Source organism: Mesoplodon bidens (assembly GCF_964165515.1).
Source record: "Mesoplodon bidens genome assembly, chromosome: 19".
Lineage (NCBI taxonomy): Eukaryota > Metazoa > Chordata > Mammalia > Artiodactyla > Ziphiidae > Mesoplodon > Mesoplodon bidens.
Window position 1 is genome coordinate 53,075,904 of NC_138179.1, and position 24,521 is coordinate 53,100,424.

The 24,521-nt window shown below is 38.2% G+C and overlaps 1 protein-coding gene across 3 annotated transcripts in view; it reads left to right on the plus strand.

Annotated features, from left to right (window-relative positions):
• The window catches only part of FBXL20 (F-box and leucine rich repeat protein 20), a 96,005-nt gene that overhangs the window by 40,039 nt on the left and 31,445 nt on the right, over window positions 1-24,521 (plus strand). For all 3 annotated transcript variants that reach the window (XM_081219755.1, XM_081219754.1, XM_081219756.1), the window contains exons 2-3: window positions 398-459; window positions 23,701-23,755. In XM_081219755.1, coding sequence (XP_081075881.1) covers window positions 398-459; window positions 23,701-23,755 — 117 coding nt within the window. The remainder of the gene's footprint in view (window positions 1-397; window positions 460-23,700; window positions 23,756-24,521) is intronic.

Consider the following 24,521-nt stretch of genomic DNA (forward strand, 5'->3'; position numbering starts at 1 on the left):
GTTAGATTTGGAGAATAACCTTACCTTAATGGCATTTTTAAATGGTCACTCTGTACTGATATGCAAATAAACCTTTTGTAACTCAGTTTCCTTATATGTACAATGAAGATTAAGGGTAGTATGAAGATTCAGTACACTAATACATAAAATACACTGAAATAGCACCTGGCACATAATGTCATGCTTCTGACTGCTATTAGTTCATTTTTTTCCTAAAGACAGGGAACAAATTAAATGTCTCAGACATTTTTTAGCCTAAAGAGTTTCTGAAAATATGACTTTGGCTTATAACCACTGTACTTATTCACCTCTCTCCTAAGAGGATTACCTCTAAACTGTTGAGTTGAACATAATAAAATGTTAAGTGACACTTCACACAATGATTTTGTTTTTGCAGATGTTCTCAAATAGCGATGAAGCTGCAATTAATAAAAAACTTCCCAAAGAACTCCTATTACGGTAAGTCTAACTTTATGCTGTTTTGTGTGTGTGTGTGTGTGTGTGTGTGTGTGTGTGTGTGTATCATATTTGCCTGTTTAAAAAAATTTTAGACTTGTTGCTAATTTTCATATATGTATAGGATCTGTATTATGTAGATTTTAAAATTTATTGATTCTTTTATTAAACAATCTTATTCTAGGGGTTATAGCCTCTTAAAAATTAAAAAGACATGGGCCTCCCTGGTGGCGCAGTGGTTGAGAGTCCGCCTGCCAATGCAGTGGATACGGGTTCGTGCCCCGGTCTGGGAGGATCCCATATGCCGCGGAGCGGCTGGGCCCGTGAGCCATGGCCGCTGGGCCTGCGCATCCGGAGCCTGTGCTCTGCAACGGGAGAGGCCACAAGAGTGAGAGGCCCGCATACCGCAAAAAGAAAAAAAAAAAAAAAAAAAAAAAAAAAAAAAAAAAAAAAAAAAAAAAAAAATTAAAAAGACAAGTTATTTGAGACTTTCCTCTGTTAGACTTATGATTTTACCATCCTTATTTTTAATGTGTAGAAACTACATTTGGGATTACTTGTAACATAAAACACACAACTCCCAATTTATATACCTCTGACTTAGGAATCACCTGGGAAGAAACAGGCATCCAGGGAAGTTGTTTTCAGTGCCCATTATTTGGGCACATAGTCACACCATTCTTTGTTCACTTTTGTAGAATATCATGACTGAGAAAGGCACATTCTCTTTGCAAATGTTAGAAGTTAACAAGTTACTGTGCTCGGGACATTTTTTTCTTGCTCACAGCTGCTACTGCAGTCTAGCCCATAACCAGCCCAGTCCCTGCTTCAGGGTGAAAAATTCTGCCCTAGTGCTGGTAAAGAGTATTCCTGGCATTCCTAAGTATTTGCATGCTGAGTCCTCCACTAGATTTCAAGATCCATGGAAGCAGGGACAAAATCCTATAAATCTTTATGTAGGACTTACACTTTGAAGATGCTAAGAAAAAGGAACTGAATTGAACTTGGAATGGATATTTTCTGTGAAAGCAAGACATACATATGTGCTGGTTGACTATAGTGTAAAGAACCTCCTAGACTACCCAGAACCATTGGAAAATGTATCCTGAATATCTTGGGTATCCCTCAAATTTCAGCGAAATTTTAGCCATCTTAAAGAAAAATATTTTTAAAACAGGTTATGTTCTTCACTGTTACCATAAACTGAGTACACTAAGATACACTTATTTTCAATATTAAGCATTATTTTGTACTACAGTAGTTTACCTTGAGACTCAGAAAGATATATGGAAGTTATTTGACTTTGATAACTGGCTGCATCCTGTTGTGGTTATATTTTTATATTTTATTAGAGTTTTTCTGTTTTTGCCATGAAACTCAAATTCCTTACTGTGGCCTACAAGACCTCTCATGATATGGCAGGGGAATAACATGATCTGGTTTATATTTTTAAAGGATTAGTCTGGGTAATATGTTCCAACCAGATTGGGGGATTGGAGTGGAGAGCAACAAGAAAACCTTTAAAGAAATCCAGGCAAGAGATGAGGGTAACACAGATAACATTTTCTGTAATTTTTTACACTGCGTTGCCTGCCCCGGCCCTTTCTAGCTTTAGTCACTGTTTCTTTCTCTTTTCCCCTCCCTTCCCCTTCTTCCTTCCTTTTTTAGATATAAATTGACGTATAATCTATTAGTTTCAGGTATACAACGTAATGATTCAATATTTGTATATATTGCAAAATGGGGGCTTCCCTGGCAGTCCAGTGGTTAAGACTCCATGCTTCTACCGCAGGGGACACAGGTTCGATCCCTGGTCGGGCAGCTAAGATCCTGTATGCCATGTGGTGCAGCCAAAAAAAAAAAAAAAAAAAGATATATTGCAAAATGATCACAACAATAAATCTAGTTAATATCCATCACCACGGGACTTCCCTGACGGTCCAGTGGTTAAGACTTCGCCTTCCAATGCAGGGGGTGTGGGTTTGATCCTTGGTCGAGGAGCTAAGTTCCCACATGCCTCGTGGCCAAAAAAAGTAGAAGCAATATTATAATAAATTCAATAATGACTTTAAAATTGGTCCACATCAAAAAAGAAATCTAAAAAAAAAAGAAAGGGACTTCCTTGGTGGCACAGTGATTAAGAATCCACCTGCCAATGCAGGGGACACGGGTTCAAGCCCTGGTCCAGGAAGATCCCACATGCAGTGGAGTAGCTAAGCCCGTGTGCCACAACTACGGAGCCTGCTCTCTAGAGCCCGTGAGCCACAGCTACTGAGCCTGCGTGCCACAACTACCGAAGCCCATGCACCTAGAGCCCATGCTCCGCAATAAGAGAAGCCACCGCAATGAGAAGCCTGTGCACCGTGATGAAGAGTAGCCCACACTCGCCGCAACTAGAGAAAGCCCGCACACAGCAATGAAGACCCAATGCAGCCAAATAAATAAATAAATAAATAAATAAATAAATATTTATGAAAAGAAAAGAAAAATATCTATCACCACACATAGTTACAAAATTCTTTTTCTTGTGATGGGAACTTTTAAGATCTACTCTCTTAGCAACTTTCCAAACATATGTTACAGTATTAACTATAGTCACAAAGCTGTATATTACATCCTGAGGACTTATCTATAAATAACTGGAAGTTATGTATAACTTTTGGCCACCTTTACCTATTTCACCCACCCCCCACCTCTGGAAACCACCAATACGTTCTCTGTATCTATGAGTTCCATTTTTTGTTTTGTTTTTTGTTGTTTTTTAGATCCCACATATAAGTGGGATCATACAGTATGTGTCTTTCTCTCTCTGACTTATTTCATGTAACATAATGCCTTCAAGGTTCATTCATGTTGTGGCATATGGCAAGATTTCTTTCTTTTTTAGAGCTGAATAATATTCCATTGTGTGTATGTATACATATATATATATACACACATATACATAACACACACATATTCACATTTTTTTTATCCATTCATCCACCATTGGACACTTAGGTTGCTTCCATGTCTTGACTATTATAAATAATGCTGCAACGAATATGGGGGATGCAGATATCTTCTCAAATTAGGGTTTTTATTTCCTTCAGATAAATACCCAGAAGTAGAATTGCTGGATTATATGGTAGTTCTATCTTTACTTTTTTTTTTTTTTTTTTTTTTTTGCGGTACGCGGGCCTCTCACTGTTGTGGCCTCTCCCGTTGCGGAGCACAGGCTCTGGACGCGCAGGCTCAGCGGCCATGGCTCACGGGCCTAGCCGCTCCGCGGCATGTGGGATCTTCCTGGACCGGGGCACGAACCCGTTTCCCCTGCATCGGCAGGCGGACTCTCAACCACTGCGCCACCAGGGAAGCCCCTATCTTTACTTTTTTAAAGAACCTCATACTATTTTCAGTAATGGCTATACCAATTTACATTCCCACCAACAGTGTATGAGGGTTCTCTTTTCTCCACATCCTCACCAACACTTGTTACTTCTTGTCTTTTTGATAATTGCCATTCTGACTGGAGTGAGGTGATATGTCATTATGGTTTTGATTTAGTTACTGTTTTGACTTTACTCTAGTACCTGTTGATGAGCTGTAAGGTCTATAGTTGCCAAAACAGATGGTATTTTGGGGAAGATTGGATAAAGAGGAATTTCTGTATCAACCAGTTTTTGTTACCACAAACAACTCCTAAATCTCACTGGCTTTTTCTTACCATTACATGAAGCTATGGGTTAGCTGAGGCTCTCTTTCAGGCAATGGGTCAACTTTTTGTTTAAACCATTTAAGCCAAATAGGAAAGAGGCTTTTGTGGTATCTTTGAAATTACACTAAACAGATAACAATTGATTAGTGTAAATATTAATAAATTCTATCCAGGGCGTTTGTAATTTTTTGAAATTCGTTGAATGTAATATTTCCTTAAGAACTTTGAATACCTTGATAAATATCCTGTGGGGAGATATGTGTTGTTACCTGTGTTATCCTGAGGGGAGATATGTGTTGTTACAAGACTATGTGTTGTTACTCATTTTTGTCCACTAATTTTAACATCCATTGCTGTTACCTGAAACAGTTACCACTGTTATGTTTGCCAAAGTTTTATATTTCTATAATTCTTCCTGCATATAAATTATATTTCTATTATTCTAATTAATTAATTAGAATTCTACTGTAAGGAAGAGCCTTCACTTCAATTACATTTACTTATTTATTCAGTTATTTATAACAGTATAAACTCATGGATATTTGTTTTATTTTATGAATTATATTGTTACTATCATGACTTATTGTTCAGCCTTTTTATGTCTTCTGAATTTGTGTGTGTGTGTGTGTGTGTGTGTGTGTGTGTGTGTGGAATTTCATACCATGTCTGTGTATTAGCTATTTTATTTTATTTTTTTTAATATTGTAACAAATTCAATAAAGACTTTTTAAAACTATGTATTTATTTATTTATTTGGTTGCACCGGGTCTTAGTTGTAGCTCATGGGCTCCTTAGTTGCAGCACGTGGGCTCCTTAGTTGCGGCTCACCGGCTCCTTAGTTGTGGCGTGCATGTGGGATCTAGTTCCTTGACCAGGGATCGAACCCGGGCCCCCCTGCATTGGGAGCATGGAGTCTTATTCACTGCGCTACCAGAGAAGTCCCTGTATTAGCTATTTTAAAAAATACAGATTAATAAGTAGCATAGAATATTTGGTTTGATTAGATTTTAAGTTACACGTTAACATTATTTGATCCACCATATATCAATCTACAAGGAGAAAAGTTGTGTTACTAGGGCCATACTATTTTCTTGCAAATCCAGAGCCACAACCAAGTTACCAATGAATTAAGGAAGTGTTCTTGTTTTTTTTTAACTGTAACTTACTTTAACTTACTAATTTTCCTCCTTCCTTTTTGAAACAAAGTTTATTAGTAATGCTCTAGCAAGCTGGAATCCACTGCTTGCATAATGTGAAACTCAGTTAGCAGGATTGACAGTACTTCCTTTGAGAGAAGAACCCTATGCATTTATTTAGAAGTACCTCTTGAAAAATGAATGTCAGTGTTGATAAGGTAGAGACTCTTATGTGTTTTCCAAGCGCTAATGTAAAGTGAAATTACATCAAAAGAGCTAATGTAAAGTGAAATTACATTACATTCATTAAAGTGAAATGCAAAGTGAATCTTTGTTTCTCAAAGATTCCTTCTGAGGATGATATTGATAACTGTGATAATAATGTGAGTGGTAAGACTGCTTGAGCCCACACATGCCCTTTTGGCTATAAAACAAAGTGCAGTTTCAGAATGAGGATTATCATTGCTTATAAGAATCTGAAACTTTTTTCATTAATTTTTCAACTCTTGGGGTGTTGGGTCATAATTGTCATGCAATATGTAATACGTACGTGTGAGTTGGTAGATGAACTTTCTGAACTTAGGTGGAAAGAATGAATTGGCTGGGACTTTTTGTCTAAAAGAGATAATCGTGCTGTGTTGGGGGTTCCCAAGACTACTCCTAGGTTTGGTGATTTACTGGGAGGACTCAAGGCTCAGCATATAGTCATACTCATGGGTATGATTTATTACAGGGAAAAGATACAAAGCAAAGTTAGCAAAAGGAAAAGGTGCATGGAGGGAAATAGAGGGGAAACCCAGTGTAGGCTTATAAGAGTCCTTTCCCAGTGGAGTCACACAGGATGTGCTTAATTCCTCCAGAAATAAGTTATAACAAAAAAAGTAAAATGTTGTCTACCAGGGAAGCTTATCAGGGAATAGTGGGAACCGTCCCCAGTCCAAATTCTCAAATGCCATCCAAGGGTCAGCATTGCAAGCAGGCCTTTCTAATAAGGATAGGCCTGCTATGTGAACTCTTTTCTGTACACATGCTATCTTATATTCTCTTGCAGGAAGCTTACAACACTGATGATATCTAGTAGATTTTCATTCAGTGTATTTGCCAGGAATTCAGGGCAGATAGGGGTTTGTGTGTTTTCTTACTTTTAAAGGCACATAAAGGTGAAGAACATGGACTCTGGAATCTGAACACCTGGATTCTGTCATTTACTAGCTGTAAATTGAGGATTTTAGTACCTACCTCTTAGAGTTATCCTAAGGATCAAAAGGGTTGATAAATGTGAAGTGCTTATTGGAAGAGTGCCTGGCACATAGGAAGTGCAATAAAAATGTTATGTATATCACTATTGATTCTATTTTTTACTCATAGACCATAAAATGATGTGATTAGATGCTAAGACTACCAAAAGTGATCATCTGTTACCTTTAAGGTGCATTGGCAGATGTTCCTGAATGAAAGAACAGAAAACCAATATTGCTCTTACTGAGCATTTAGTTTTCTAGCCTTCTCAATTGTCCAGAACAAATCAAAGAAACAGGAAGCAAGCTGGAAGAACAAATGTGCATTTTACTCAGAGGATGCGTGCCAGCCATTTCTCAGGCCCTATGTACTCCTTTTCTTTTTCTTTTTCTTTAGACACAGTTATTACAAATTTGATTATGAACAGCAGTACGTAAAAATGGGATCAGAAGAGTTATGTTAATAGAGGGTCCACTGAGTTTTAAGAAGTAGCAATCTGATAGTAAGGGAGAATATATAAAAACTAATCTTAAAAACAAAAGCAGGGGACTTCCCTGGCGGTCCAGTGGTTAAGACTCCACGCTTCCAGTGCAGGGGGCACCTGGTCGGGGATCTAAGATCCTGTGTGCCCCGTGGTGCTGCCAACAAAAAAAAGAGAAAGGAGAAAAAGAAAAAAACAAACCAACAAGCAAGTAGGATTGAGAACAGAGCAGTGGATCCCAGGTGGGAAGGGGTGGTGGGGAGGGCGAAAGGTGTAAAGGGGGTCCGCTGTATGGTGGATGGGTGGAAAATAAATTTTTGGTGGTGAGCTTGTTATAGGGTATAGAGAAGTAGAAATATAATGTTGTACACATGAAGCTTAAACAGTGTTATAAATCGTGTTATTTCAATTAAAAAGTAACATTCAAAACCAGTACAGTACAGGGTTGCTTATTTAACGAGGAGACATTTTAGTCACTTAGTTACCCATGAGTATTTCGCTGTATAGGATGACAAGAGATGTTCTTTATGAAAGCTATGCAATATCAAGAAATAATTAAATTATATTCCCTTAAGCCTTTTGGGGAAGAAGTGGTTCAAGTGATAAATTTAATTAAATACCAAGAAAAATAAGTCAGTACATTTTGTTCTTTACTGATTTTTAACACAATAGTTACATATATGACTATAAACGTATATTTAGGCTGGTTTTTTCCTATACCATGTATGCATGATGCATTTTCATTTGAGTTTGCTACTGCAATTAATCGACATGTTTTCTTGGTGAGAGAATTTTGCATTAGCAGAATGGCACAGTTTAAAAATTACTACAGACCTCATTCTTTTTTTTTTTCTTTTTTTTTGCGGTACGCGGGCCTCTCACTGCTGTGGCCTCTCCCGTTGCGGAGTGCAGGCTCCGGACGCGCAGGCTCAGCGGCCATGGCTCACGGGCCCAGCCGCTCCGCGGCATGTGGGATCTTCCCGGACTGGGGCACGAACCCGTGTCCCCTGCATCGGCAGGCGGACTCTCAACCACTGCGCCACCAGGGAAGCCCTTGATAAGTCTTTTTTTAAACACACGCTGACACGACAGCTGTCACATACAATCTAACAAAATTGTTTCAAACGAAGTTAAAGACAACTAAGTGCTACTAGAGCCGCCTTATGGGAAAAAACGAGCAGACTTTTTGGCCCACTCAATACATTGGTGCAAGTGATCCATGAACCGCACTTTAGTAAACAGTGAAGCAAAAGAATATGAACTAAACCTTTGGAAATGCCTTCATTTGAAAACAGAAGTATAGTAAGTGGCAGATACAAGATGGTATCTGAGAAGCCAGAAGAGGAGCTTCTTAATAGGGAATGGTCAATATGTTTGGAGGGATAAGGCTTATTGAAGACTGATAACGGCCTTTGGATATCACGAGAAAACCATTAGTGTTCTTTAAGGTACAACTGCAATTGAGTAGTAAGGATAGAAATTAGATGGTAAAGTGAGAAAAAAGGGGTGATGACAAAAAACCCTTTTCTCTTTGACTATCTCCACCCATATTGACCCCATTGTTTTTTTACTTTCAGCAGCACGTATATTTTCAGGTCACACATTATATTGGTTAATCATAAGCTGCCCTGTGTCTACATGTTTCTTTCTACAAGACGATAAGCTTCTGGAGGGCAAATATGTTGTCTTATATTATTGAATTTCCTCTCTGCCTAATAGAGTGCTGGATATAACTAAGAACTCTGTGGACACTTAATGACTTAACCTTTTTTCTTGTGTGACTGTGAATGAACAAGATCAACTTTTTTTGTTTGTTTTGCTACCCAAGAACATTGTGTGTTATTAATTATTTTTGTCTTGATTCATGTCCTTGATGAGACAGTTTCTTAATAAATTTCATTCTGTTTCTATTATTGCTAGTTGTAGGGAAAGCTATCAATTTTTCATCTTTTAGCCACACTTTTAATATTAGTTCTAGTAATTTTTAGCAGTTTCTTAGATTTTCTATATATTTGTGTCTCCTGCCAAAAAAAAAAACTCTTCCAATTATTTATAGTGATTTTTTTCATCATTGCTTTAGCCACAACTTGCAGAATAAATGTTGAATGAAGGCGATGCTATCAGTCATTCTTGGCTTGTTCCTAACCTTACCATAGTTTTCAAAATCCATTCCTTGTGAGACTCTAGGTGTTTCCCCAGTTATCTGCTATCATGGCACAGCTATAATGGCCTTTCTTCTTTTGAGTATTTGAAACCATCCTTTATGATTTCATTAGGATAAGATCCTAGACGTGTATTATTAAGGTGAAGAGTATTTTCCTTAACAATCTCAAATTTACAGAAAAGTTGCATTATGATACAAAAAACTTTCCTTCCTGAACCATTAGAATAAATTACAAACCTGATAGCCCATGAGTAGGTCCTTAATATTTTATTTTGTATTTTCCAATCCAACACCATATAAGTCTAGTTTCTTCCCTTTCCAGATTTGAAGTCCCTTCTGTGACAAACCTGACTGTCGTTATCCTTAATGTATTTTGTTATTTACTCAGACTTGCTGGTTGTAACCAATCTCCGACTGCTGCTGCTCCCTTTCACAAGGATTCCGTCTTCACCCCACTGGGTTCACACAACTCATGCCAGACCACTCCCCTCCTCTTGCACGGACACCCTTCTACTCTGCTTGGGTTCCAAAACCCATGGTGGATTTCTGCTCCATGTGGTTGCCCTCTTCATATGGCACTGACACATTGTGGTCGGTCACCCCATTGTATGGATGCCCTCACTTCTTTTGGGCTTCAGCTCGTCATGTGAATCACCTACACGGACATCCTTCTCAGCCCCCTCAACCTGTGACACCCCACAGGCTGCCCCTTCACCCCGCTTGTCCAGTATCTCACTAGGTCACGCTCTTTGTGGATGCTGTCCTTCCTCATATAACTCAGCATTCTACTCCTATACTCAAATATATCCACACAAAAATTTACACGTGAAAGTTCATAGCAGCATTATTCATAGTAACCAAAAAGTGGAAACAATCCAAATGTCCATCAGCTGAAGAATGGATAAACAAAGTATGATATATCTATATAATGGAATATTATTCAGCCATAAAAAGAATGAAGTACAGATGTGTGCTACAACGTAAATGTATGATTAAAAACACAGTAAGCGAAAGAAGCCAGACACTAAGGCCACGTACTGTATTAGTCTATTTATATGAAATGTCCAGAACAGATAAATCCATGGAGATAGGGGTTGTCAGGGGCTGCAGTTAAAGGGGCAATGGGGAGTGACTGCTAATGTGTACAAGGTTTCTTTTAGGGGCGATGAGAATGTTCTGAAATTAGATAGTGGTGATGATTGCACACCATCATGGACATACTAAAACTCACTGGATTGTGTGCTTTAAAATGGTAAATTTTATGGTTTGTGAATTTCCTCGTGTATATAACTTGTATATAAACTTATTTTAATTTATAGTGATATAACTTATAATAAATGTGTAATAATAAATATCATTGTGGTAAAATATACAATTACATAATAAATTTTTACTTATATAAAATTTGAAACGAAAAATTCTGCCCTTTATTGGGAGGAAGTGATGGCCTGAACCTCATGATAGTAATAGGCTAGAGAGAAAATAGACTCAATCAAGAGATTTTTAAGAGTTACGTTTGGTGACATATTTGCTGGTTGATTTGATGCATTGTCAGTGGGGGTATGTATTGCAAAGGAGTGAAAGATGATACGCAAGTTTTTTTCCTTCTACTAAGTAGATAGTGGGAATACTCACAAGATAAAGAAAGTAGGAGGAGAAACAGGGCTAATGGGAGGAAAACAAATGAAAATAGTTCAGTATTGATAATTGAAAATATCAAAGTAGAGCTGTCAAAAGGCAGATGTATATACAAGTCTAAAGCTTATCAGCATGATTTAGAAGTCATCAACATATATATAGTAACTAAAGGCATGAGACACTGTATTTTATTTAGCTCTTTTGGAATTACCAGTACCCGTGAGAAATAAGGAAACCAGAAGGAAACACAAGGCCTCTCAGACACTGAAATAAAGAGCTTTGGGGCCAAAACATCATATATAGCCTAGTGGTTGTCCTGTAGATTGGCAGCCTTCGGGTCAGGTGTCCAACCAGTTTCAGCCAGATACCAGCTTGGCATCATCACCTGGTGGTTGATGTGGAACTCTTTAGAAAAGAGCTGTGCGTGGTAGATGTTGAGGTTTGGCCATACATCCAGACAATTGTACTCTTACATAGTCTCTCTTGGCTTAAATATTTTATATTAAGGTGATTGATGTCTTATGAGTTAGCAATATTTCATGTGTATCTTAATCTAATCTATGTAAATCAGTATGTCAGCTCTAACTGAAACCTATTTGATTTTTATTTACTTCATTTAATTTGTCTCCAGAGCATCTGGGGTAGCTTAGATCAGGAGCAAATATAATAAATACAAATAAATAATCAGAATCATGAGAAATATAAAGAAAAGTAGAAAACCAAAGCCAGAAAGTAAACAGATGCACCCTTGTATGAGCCTACATAGTTGCTATAGATGGGTCTCAAATTTAGCTTTAAACTTCTTGATAGCATAAATGAAATGTCATTCTTAACAGAAAAGAAGAAATATACATATTATTCCATAAAAACAGAGTGCTTCCTAGCTCTGGTTTCTAAGAGAAATTTCTCAAATGGGTGTTTACTTAGATTTGGTAGTTAAAATTCCATGGCTAAATCAGTCACAGATTTCATATGGTCACATCTTGTACATGGGATTACCAGATATGGATAGATTAGGTTTGCATAATTTCTGCTGAATATAACCTTGGTTAAAATAATAGTTAAGGACTTCCCTGGTGGCGCAGTGGTTAAGAATCCGCCTGCCAACGCAGGGGACAGGGGTGCGAGCCCTGGTCCAGGAAGATCCCACGTGCCGTGGAGCAACTAAGTCTGTGTGCCACAACTACTGAGCCTGCGTTCTAGAGCCCACGAGCCACAACTACTGAGCCCACGTGCCACAGCTACTGAAGCCTGTGCTCCTAGAGCCCATGCTCCGCAACAGGAGAAGCCACCAAGATGAGAAGCCCGCGCACCGCAACGAAGAGTAGCCCTGGCTTGCCGCAACTAGAGAGAGCCTGCACCCAGCAACAAAGACCCAACACAGCCAAAAATAAAATGAAATAAATAAATTAAAAATTAAAAAAAAATAATAGTTAACTGTAAGTAACTGGATAACAAGACCAATTGTCTGATGTGTCTCCTCTTCGTATTTCTTATTTGAAATAAGGTCATTTCAAAAATGAATAGGAGACTTAGTTTTCTCTCCTTTATGGCCAGGGTTGTGCATCTGGTTTATTTAAGAGTGATTTTGCATTGATGTTCAAGTTTAAAAGGAATAGGGGACCAAAGCCCTGACTTAGGAGGTTGAAGATTATCTGATCTAGCAGATTATGTCTACCAGCTTTGATTCACTTAGTAGTATGGAAGATGTCATCTTTGTGTTCACATTAATAACTAAGCAAGTGCAGAGAGCTTTTATAACTTAATATATAACAACTCATTCTTGTCTAAAGAGTCAAACTCAAATAAGTTCATTATAGCTACAGGTAGCATACGTTGCTTTTGGCAGAATTCTTCACAAGATCGTGGTTAATTACAATAATGTCATAATTATACCTGAAGTCCTCTTATCAGTTGTCTTAAATGGCATCATGCTCTTATTCAACCTGTGTTTTTCACTCATCCATATGTCAGGAGTATTTTCAAGAATGCCAATGATGAGAAACACATTTTCCCTTTCGTAGAATGTAAATTATATTCCACAGGATTCTTTTTTTTTTTTCCACCTGGCATATCTGCATTTTTGCTTCTTTGGAGGCAGAGACTTTACTCATGTTCCATTTCCCTCCCATAGTAGTAGACCACCCATTTTTAGTTGAGTGTCCAGCCACTACAACATAGACGATACATCCCAGTAAAACAGGAGCCTAGCAAACCTACATCTGTAGTCTGCTAATAAAGACACTAGCATATAGTTTTAATGAACAAGTCCTGCAAACCGATGGTCTCATGAGGAATAGGTTTGCAACTTTGAAAATATAGTATAGTTTCTGTCAGACAGTAGACAAGTATCAGAATTCTACATTCGGAGCAGGCTTTAACATTCATGTGGCCAAAGATCTGCATCTAGTGCCTTAAAATTTTTTTTAACAAATAAAATATAAATCACTCATGAGCCCAACACTTTTTTTAAAAAATGAAAAATCATAAACAGATGGCTTCCTTGTTCCTGCTTTCTCAACACCCCCCTGCAAAAAGCCTATTTTCCCCACAAAGCTAACATATACCCTCTTATATTTAGATACATGATATGCACAATGCTTACATGCATGTGTTCACGTGTACCTACTTTATATTTTTCAAAACTGAAAACAAACCGTTCTACAACTTGTTTTTGTTTCTGTCATTTAATAATCATTGACATCTTTTAGGTCCGTTCATGTAGCTCTGTCATTCTTTTAAATGGCTGCAAAGTGCAAATGTTTTTTTGTACCATAATATATTTAAGCATTTTTAAATTGATGTATATTAAGGTCATTTTCTAACTTTTTGATATTTCAAATAATGCTGCCATAAACATTCTGATAACTATCTTTACTCATACTTTTGCTTCTGCAGCATGTAGTGTCTGTGTTTGTTTGTTTTTAATTTATTTTATTTTTGGCTGTGTTGGGTCTTCGTTGCTGTGCGCGGGCTTTCCTGAGTTGCGGCTAGCAGGGGCTACTATTCGTTGCGGTGCGCGGGCTTCTTATTGTGGTGGCTTCTCTATTGCAGAGCACGGGCTCTAGGCACGCGGGCTTCAGTAGCTGTATCATGCGGGTTTGGTACTTGTGGCTCGCAGGCTCTAGAGCGCAGGCTCAGTAGTTGTGGTGCACGGGCTTAGTTGCTCCGCGGCATGTGGGATCTTCCCAAACCAGGGCTCAAACCCGTGTCCCCTGCATTGGCAGGCAGATTCTTTCTTATTTTCTTTATTTACTTATTTACCTATTTATTTATTTATGGCTGTGTTGGGTCTTTGTTTCTGTGCGAGGGCTTTCTCTAGTTGCAGCGAGTGGGGGCCACTCTTCATCGCGGTGCGCAGGCCTCTCACTGTCGCGGCCTCTCGTTGCGGAGCACAGGCTCCAGATGCGCAGGCTCAGTAGTTGTGGCTCACGGGCCCAGTTGTTCCGCGGCATGTGGGATCTTCCCAGACCAGGGCTCGAACCCGTGTCCCCTGCATTGGCAGGCAGATTCTCAACCACTGCGCCACCAGGGAAGCCTCGGCAGGGGGATTCTTAACCTCTGCACCCCCAGCGAAGCCCTGTGTTTTTTATTTTAATGGGTACTACTGAACTACTCTCCAAAAGAGTCGTACCCATAGATATCTCCATGATATGAATGGAATTACTCATTTTGTTATACCTTCTCCAGGATTGTGATATGCTTTTTAAATTTATTTAATAAACAGAACTATATTAAGAGGTATTGCTCAAGAAGGTTTGGGATTTTTGTCATAAGACTGTGAAGCCAAAGGAAGTTGGGAGTAAATCTTCTTGGCAGAACCATACTATGGGTATGCACATCCCCACATCTACCCCAAATCTCAGTATTTACTTTAACAGCCAGCTCCATGTTCTCCAAGAAGCTAGTATTGAGGGTTTGGGGTTTTTTTTCTTTCTTTCTTTTTTTATACAGCAATAGATTTATTTATAATCAGACCCCGTCTTCTTCCACATCATGTCTCAGAAACCTGGCCAAAGTCTTTTTGCGTGAGTGGGGAAGGTGAGGCCCACTTTGCCTCGAAGCTAGGCCAGTTTTTCAACAATCTATTGATAAGAGAAGGGGGAGGACTTTTATTGAAGCAGTCAAGCAGGATCCTTCAACAATAACAGACCTTCCATTCTGCGTCAGTTTTCTTATCTCTTTGATCATAACCATTCTGGTTATGGATAATAGGTATCCTCAAGAAGGAATTATGTAAAGGGTTAAAGTGTAAGGTACTAAGCCTGAAGATGATGAAAAGCAGGAAGGTTCTAAGTATAATGTTTTATTGTTCTGGCCTATCATGTAAAAATGTCATTGTCGTTTCCCCTTGATTTATCCTACAAATACATACTTATAGTGATGTTTTTTATTTAAGTTAATGTTACCATATTTAGAAGAATAAATGTTCACTGTGAACCTCCTCCTCTCCATCCCCACCCCCACCCCCAATCACTGTAACTAAAACTCTGGCAGCTTATCCCATCAATCCTTATATTTGGGTTTCTAAAGGTAATTGTCTCTATTGTCAAGTAAGTAGAATAAATAGAAGTCAAAAGCTACTAAATAATAGCAGACATTTAGACAGACTGCTTGTGGAGCGGTAGAAGGGATTTAAGCACAGAGGCTTATCACATACCAGGGAGCCAAGTCAGGAGTGGAGAGTCCAAGCTCTTGTTGCTTGATAGAGGAGCACAGCGACTGTATTTGTCTTCTCTATCTCTTTTTAATGTACCATAATGTCAAACCCAGGTGAAAAGCCAACTTATGGGAATTTTGACATTAAGTACCCCAGGCAGTACATTCTAAGAATGAAATTATGATTGTTGGGGCATGTGCTTCAGAGAGTCTCCTAGGTCTGCATTTGACCTACAGCCTGAGGTTTCATGTCCATCTTTATTTTGTAAAGAATCTATCTGTTGAAAGTTTACTAAAGTCTAACTAGGATCGTTATCTAAAATTTCTCTCCTGTGCCCCCGCCATGTGTAATATTATATTTATGCAAATTGCTCAGGGATTAGTGGTAATTTGGCAGAAACAGGATCTTTAGACTATGAAGCTCCACATAAAGGCACATAGTGGATGACAGGAAAAAGCAGCAGCATTTAAGCAGTGTAAGAAGGTTTGTTGCATTAGATAAACTTACTGTTTTAGGAATTGAGGTACCTGGGGGTATATATATTTATTTGGGAATGATTTGTAATCAGTATTTTAAAAGATGGGAAATTTATTTAATTAATTAATTTATTTTTTGAATTTTTGAATTTTATTTTATTTTTTTATACAGCAGGTTCTTATTAGTCATCAATTTTATACACATCTGTGTATACATGTCAATCCCAATCGCCCAGTTCAGCACATCACCATCCCCACCCCACTGCGGTTTTCCCCCCTTGGTGTCCATACGTTTGTTCTCTACATCTGTGTCTCAACTTCTGCCCTGCAAACCGGTTCATCTGTACCATTTTTCTAGGTTCCACATACATGCGTTAATATACGATATTTGTTTTTCTCTTTCTGACTTACTTCACTCTGTATGACAGTCTCTAGATCCATCCACGTCTCAACAAATGACTCAATTTTGTTCCTTTTTATGGCTGAGTAATATTCCATTGTATATATGTACCACAACTTCTTTATCTATCCGTCTGTTGATGGGCATTTAGGTTGCTCCCATGACCTGGCTATTGTAAATAGTGCTGCAGTGAACATTGGGGTGCATGTGTCTTTTTGAATTATGGTTTTCTCTGGGTATATGCCCAGTAGTGGGATTGCTGGATCATATGTTAATTCTATTTTTAGTTTTTTACGGAACCTCCATACTGTTCTCCATAGTGGCTGTATCAATTTACATTCCCACCAACAGTGCAAGAGGGTTCCCTTTTCTCCACACCCTCTCCAGCATTTGTTGTTTGTAGATTTTCTGATGATGCCCATTCTAACTGGTGTGAGGTGATACCTCATTGTAGTTTTGACTTGCATTTCTCTAATAATTAGTGATGTTGAGCAGCTTTTCATGTGCTTCTTGGCCATCTGTATGTCTTCTTTGGAGAAATCTCTATTTAGGTCTTCTGCCCATTTTTGCATTGGGTTATTTGTTTCTTTAATATTGAGCTTCATGAGCTGTTTATATATTTTGGAGATTAATCCTTTGTCCGTTGATTCGTTTGCAAATATTTTCTCCCATTCTGAGGGTTGTCTTTTCGTCTTGTTTATGGTTTCCTTTGCTGTGCAAAAGCTTTGAAGTTTCATTAGGTCCCATTTGTTTATTTTTATTTCCATTACTCTAGGAGGTGGATCAAAAAAGATCTTCCTATGATTTATGTCAGAGTGTTCTTCCTATGTTTTTCTCTAAGAGTTTTATAGTGTCTGGTCTTACATTTAGGTCTCAAATCCATTTTGAGTTTATTTTTGTGTATGGTGTTAGGGAGTGTTCTAATTTCATTCTTTTACGTGTAGCTGTCCAGTTTTCCCATCACCACTTATTGAAGAGACTGTCTTTTCTCCATTGTATATCTTTGTCTCCTTTGTCATAGATTAGTTGACCATAGGTGCGTGGGTTTATCTCTGGGCTTTCTATCTTGTTCCATTGATCTGTGTTTCTGTTTTTGTGCCAGTACTATATTGTCTTGATTACTGTAGCTTTGTAGTATAGTCTGAAGTCAGGGAGTCTGATTCCTCCAGCTCCGTTTTTTTTCCCTCAAGACTGCTTTGGCTATTTGGGGTCTTTTGTGTCTCCATACAAATTTTAAGTTTTTTTGTTCTAGTTCTGTAAAAAATGCCATTGGTAATTTGATAGGGATTGCATTGAATCTGTAGATTGCTTTGGGTAGTATAGTCATTTTCACAATATTGATTCTTTCAATACAAGAACATGGTATATCTCTCCATCTGTTGGTATTATCTTCAATTTCTTTCATCAGTGTCTTATAGTTTTCTGCATACAGGTCTTTTGTCTCCCTAGGTAGGTTTATTCCTAGGTATTTTATTCTTTTTGTTGCAATGGTAAATGGGAGTGTTTCCGTAATTTCTCTTTCAGATTTTTCATCATTAGTATATAGGAATGCAAGAGATTTCTGTGCATTAATTTTGTATCCTGCAACTTTACCAAATTCACTGATTACCTCTAGTAGTTTTCTGGTGGCATCTTTAGGATTCTCTATGTATAGTATCATGTTATCTGCAAACAGTGACAGTTTTACTTCTTCTTTTCCAATTTGTATTCCTTTTATTTCTTTTTCTTCTCTGATTTCCGTGGCTAGGACTTCCAAAACTATGTTGAATAATAGTGGTGAGAGTGGACATCCTTGTCTTGTTCCTGATCTTAGAGGAAATGCTTTCAGTTTTTCACCATTGAGAATGATGTTTGCTGTGGGTTTGTCATATATGTCCTTTATTATGTTCAGGTAGGTTCCCTCTATGCCCACTTTCTGGAGAGTTTTTATCATAAATGGGTGTTGAATTTTGTCAAAAGCTTTTTCTGCATCTACTGAAATGATCATATGGTTTTTATTCTTCCATTTGTTATTATGGTGTATCACATTGATTGATTTGCATGTATTGAAGAATCCTTGTATCCCTGGGATAAATCCCACTTGATCATGGTGTATGATCCTTTTAATGTGTTGCTGGATTCTGTTTGCTAGTATTTTGTTGAGGATTTTTGCATCTATATTCATCAGTGATATTAGTCTGTAATTTTCTTTTTTTGTAATATCTTTGTCTTGTTTTGCTATCAGGGTGATGATGACCTCAGAGAATGAGTTTGGGAGTGTTCCTTCCTCTGCAATTTTTTTTTTTTTTTTTGCGGTACGCAGGCCTGTCACTGTTGTGGCGTCTCCCATTGCGGAGCACAGGCTCCGGACATGCAGGCTCAGCGGCCATGGCTCACAGGCCCAGCCACTCCATGGCATGTGGGATCCTCACGGACCGGGGCACAAACCCACGTCCCCTGCGTCGGCAGGCGGACTCTCAACCACTGCGCCACCAGGGAAGCCCCTTCCTCTGCAATTTTTGGAAGAGTTTGAGAAGGATGGGTGTTAGCTCTTCTCTAAATGTTTGATAGAATTCACCTGTGAAGCCATCTGGTCCTGGACTTTTGCTTGTTGGAAGATTTTTAATCACAGTTTCAATTTCATTACTTGTGATTGGTCTGTTCATATTTTCTATTTCTTCCTGGTTCAGTCTTGGAAGGTTATACCTTTCTAAGAATTTGTCCATTTCTTCTAGGTTGTCCATTTTATTGGCATAGAGTTGCTTGTAGTAGTCTCTTAGGATGCTTTGTATTTCTGCAGTGTCTGTTGTAACTTCTCCTTTTTCATTTCTAATTTTATTGATTTGAGTCCTCTCCCTCTTGATGAGTCTGGCTAATGGTTTATCAATTTTGTTTATCTTCTCAAAGAACCAGCTTTTAGTTTTATTGATCTTTGCTATTGTTTTCTTTGTTTGTATTTCGTTTATTTCTGCTCTGATATTTATGATTTCTTTCCTTCTGCTAACTTTGGGTTTTGTTTGTTCTTCTTTCTCTAGTTCCTTTAAGTGTAAGGTTAGATTGTGTATTTGAGGTTTTTCTTGTTTCTTGAGGTAGGCTTGTATAGCTATAAACTTCCCTCTTAGAACTGCTTTTGCTGCATCCCACAGGTTTTGGATCGTTGTGTTTTCATTGTCATTTGTCTCAGTATTTTTTGATTTCCTCTTTGATTTCTTCAGTGATCTCTTGGTTATTTAGTAATGTATTGTTTAGCCTCCATGTGTTTGTGTTTTTTATGCTTTTTTCCCTGTAATTCATTTCCAATCTCATAGCATTGTGGTCAGAAAAGATGCTTGATACGATTTCAATTTTCTTAAATTTACTGAGGCTTGATTGGTGACCCAAGATGTGATCTATCCTGGAGAATGTTCCGTGCACACTTGAGAAGAAAGTGTAATCTGCTGTTTTTGGATGGAATATCCTATAAATATCAATTAAATCTGCCTGGTCTGTTGTGTCATTTAAAGCTTGTGTTTCCTTATTAATTTTCATTTTGGATGATCTGTCCATTGGTGTAAGTGAGGTGTTAAGGTCCCCCACTATTACTGTGTTACTTTCGATTTCCTCTTTTATAGCTGTTAGCAGTTGCCTTATGTATTGAGGTGCTCCTATGTTGGGTGCATATATATTTGTAATCGTTATATCTTCTTGGATTGATCCCTTGATCATTATGTAGTGTCCTTCCTTGTCTCTTGTAACATTCTTTATTTTAAAGTCTATTTTATTTGATATGAGTATAGCTACTCCAGCTTTCTTTTGATTCCCATTTGCATGGAATATCTTTTTCCATCCCCTCACTTTCAGTCTGTATGTGTCCCTAGGTCTGAAGTGGGTCTCTTGTAGACAGCATATATATGGGTCTTGTTTTTGTAAACATTCAACAAGCCTATGTCTTTTGGTTGGAGCATTTAATCCATTCACGTTTAAGGTAATTATCGATATGTATGTTCCTATGACCATTTTCTTAATTGTTTTGGGTTTGATTTTGTAGGTCCTTTTCTTCTCTTGTGTTTCCCACTTAGAGAAGTTCCTTTAGCATTTGTTGTAGAGCTGGTTTGGTGGTGCTGAATTCTCTTAGCTTTTGCTTGTCTGTAAAGCTTTTGATTTCTCCATCGAATCTGATTGAGATCCTTGCCTGGGTAGAGTAATCTTGGTTGTACGTTCTTCCCTTTCATCAGTTTAAGTATATCTTGCCACTCCCTTCTGGCTTGTAGAGTTTCTGCTGAGAAATCAACTGTTAACCTTATGGGAGTTCTCTTGTATGTTATTTGTCATTTTTCCCTTGCTGCTTTCAATAATTTTTCTTTGTCTTTAATTTTTGCCAATTTGATTACTATGTGTCTCGGCATGTTTCTCCTTGGGTTTATCCTGTATGGGACTTGCTGCACTTCCTGGACTTGGGTGGCTATTTCCTTTCCCATGTTAGGGAAGTTTTTGACTATAATCTCTTCAAATATTTTCTCTGGTCCTTTCTCTCTCTCTTCTCCTTCTGGGACCCCTATAATGCGAATGTTGTTGGCATTTAATGTTGTCCCAGAGGTCTCTTAGGCTGTCTTCATTTCTTTTCATGCTTTTTTCTTTATTCTGTTCCACAGCAGTGAATTCCACCTTTCTGTCTTCCAGGTCACTTATCCATTCTTCTGCCTCAGTTATTCTGCTATTGATTCCTTCTAGTGTAGTTTTCATTTCAGTTATTGTATTGTTCATCTCTGTTTGTTTGTTCTTTACTTCTTCTAGGTCTTTGTTAAACATTTCTTGCATCTTCTTGATCTTTGCCTCCATTCTTTTTCCGAGGTCCTGGATCATCTTCACTATCATTATTCTGAATTCTTTTTCTGGAAGGTTTCCTATCTTCATTTCATTTAGTTGTTTTTCTGGGGTTTTATCTTGTTCCTTCATCTGGTACCTAGCTCTCTGCCTTTTCATCTTGTCTATCTTTCTGTGAATGTGGTTTTTGTTCCACAGGCTGCAGGATTGTAGTCTTCTTGCTTCTGCTGTCTGCCCTCTGGTGGATGAGGCTATCTAAGAAGCTTGTGTAAGTTTCCTGATGGGAGGGACTGGTGGTGGGTAGAGCTGACTGTTGCTCTCAAGGGCAGAGCTCATTAAAACTTTAATCCACTTAACTGTTGATGGGTGGGGCTGGGTTCCCTCCCTGTTGCTTCTTTGGCCTGAGGCAACCCAACACTGGAACCTACTTGGGCTGTTTGGTGGGGCTAATGGCGGACTCTGGGAGGGCTCACACCAAGGAGTACTTCCCAGAACTTCTGCTGCCAGTGTCCTTGTCCCCACGGTGAGCCACAGCCACCCCCCTACCTCTACAGGAGACCGTCCAACACTAGCAGGTAGGTCTGGTTCAGTCTCCCCTGGGGTCACTACTCCTTCCCCTGGGTCCCGATGCACAGACTACTTTGTGTGTGCCCTCCAAGAGTGGAGTCTCTGTTTCTCCCAGTCCTGTCGAAGTCCTGCAATCAAGTCCCGCTAGCCTTCAAAGTCTGATTCTCTAGGAATTCCTCCTCCCGTTGCCAGACCCCCAGGTTGGGAAGCCTGACATGGGGCTCAGAACCTTCACTCCAGTGGATGGACTTCTGTGGTATAAGTGTTCTCCAGTCTGTGAGTCACCCACCCAGCAGTTATGGGATTTGATTTTACTGTGATTGTGCCCCTCCTGCCATCTCACTGTGGCTTCTCCTTTGTCTTTGGATCTGGGGTATCTTTTTTGGTGAGTTCCAGTGTCTTCCTGTCGATGATTGTCCAGCAGCTAGTTGTGATTCTGGTGTTTTCGCAAGAGGGAGTGAGAGCATGTCCTTGTACTCCACCAGCTTGGTTCCTCCTCCACCATTTGAAATTTATTTTATTAAAGAGAGCCATCAGGGTGGTAGCAAGTCCGCCTCAAGGGAACAAGAAAGGCATTCAACGTTTCCATCTATGGACAGATGTAGAAAATGTGGTATACAGGTTTTAAAAGGAAGAAAATATTATTCAGCTTTATAAAGGAAGGAAATTCTGATACTACGTGCTACCACACGGATGGACCTTGAAGACATTGGTGCTAAATGAAATAAGCCCGTCACAAAAGGGCAAGTACCATGATTCCACTCATATGAAGTACCTAGAGTAGCCAAATTCATAGAGAACGAAAGTAGAGTAGTGGTTGCCAGCGGCTGGGGGAGAGGGAAACGGGGAGTCATTGTTTACTGTGTCCAGAGTTTCAGTTTGGGAAGATGAGCAAGTTCTAGAGATGGATGGTGGTGGTGGTGGCACAACAGTGTGAATGTACTTAAATGCCCTTGAACTATACCCTTAAAAGTGGTTAAATGGTAAGTTTTATGTTATGTATATTACCCAAATTTTAAAGAGTTTCAAAAAACTTTATTTACAAAATGCATATAACTTGGTCTGATGTAATTATTAACTCAGTTTATTCCGAGTTCTAAAATGTGATTGACAGCCTCTAATCACTAAATAACAAAAGTTTGCTCTATTAAGCTAACTCAGAGTAATAATGGAATAGAAAGTGTAGCTTTCATTCGTCTCCAGATTAATGCTTCCTGACCTCCATTTTGTAACACTCCAGCTATCTCAAGGAATATCGTCTTTAAAGTACATGCTATATTGTACCTTTTGCCACCTGCACAAGAGCCTTACTTGTTATTCAGATCAAAATGATCTTTAAGGGTGTTCATAAGTAAGGAGAACTGTAAGCATAAGTAACCCATTCACTTTATTCCCAGGATGCTCTGACCTGTTTTTACAGGTGGCTTATGGTATAGAGACTTATTGTCCTTTAGGCAAATTAATTATTTCAAATAATAATGCTACAAAATAAATATTTAGCCTTCTAAGACTGAGAAGAATTTTAGGTGGTGTTTCCTGACATTGATGTATTAACTGAGTTTTATAATTTCCCAGATTGGAATTAAATATATAGAGATTTAACATTTTATAGTTGCTCGTTTTTAGGTTTTACCAATATTTTATCTTTTTTCCTTCATAGCTGTAAAATTCTTTATAAAGGTAACCATCCCCTAGCCTATTTCTTTTGATAGCCAGAATGTGGAAATTGTTTTTTTACTTAAAAAAGTATCAGAAATATTTTATCCTCCCTTGATGTGAATAAATGAACTCGTTATGGTACTTACACATACGTTATCAAGTAAAAGATTACCTTTTCCCCCTACATTTTTATTGGCAGTATTGTAAATTGCCCGAGCTTTTTGTGTTATTGTTTAAAGAACATCTGCCTTTTTGTGCATGTGTTAACATTGCCAATTATTTATAAGCAAAAATCAAGAGAAAGTAATTCATCATATAATAAAGTTTTCCTCCATCTCTTTTTAGGATATTTTCTTTTCTGGATGTTGTTACCTTGTGTCGCTGTGCTCAGGTCTCCAGGGTAAGAATGGCTGACATGATTACAAGAGCATCCCTTGCTGACATTAATGATAATCAGCTTCTGTAGTAGGCCAACTATTTACTTCAGATGGTAGTTGTATGTTATGTTTCCAAGGTTGTGGTTTCACCCATGGGATACCCAAACCCATGTTAATTCTACAGTGGAATTCTACTATATGTACTATCTCTAACTTTAATTTTTTGAAATTCTTGACTCTTTGTATAATACAAACAGAAGAAACATTTTCAAGGAAAAAGCACTAAACATGCAAATTAAAAGAATAGGCTTTACTCAGAACTGTAGTAATACAGTATTTCATTATGTTTCCCTTATTCATTTTATGTACATACATGGAAGGCTCTTGATATCTCCCTATATTTTTTTTCTCAGAAGGTTATAGCTAGAATTTAATTTTTAAGAAATTGTAGAGCAAACCAAATTCCATTCTCAAAGTAAGTTTCTGCATTACTCTTACTTATCCATTTTTGTCAATTGACATTACTATGATAAAACAGTGAAACATAATCTTATTGCTGCCACTAATATTAAGAATAGAATCTCTGTTGTGGGAAAATGGCTTTATGAATCATTCATAGTCTCTTTTGTAATACAGATATGTAATAATTAATAAAATGAAAGAGTACATACAGTTATCTTTTCATAAACTGGACAATGGCTTTTTGATGTTTAACAAATACTTATTGAGAACCTACTATGTACCAGGTATAGTCCTAGGTGCTGAGTATGTAATATGGTTATATGACAA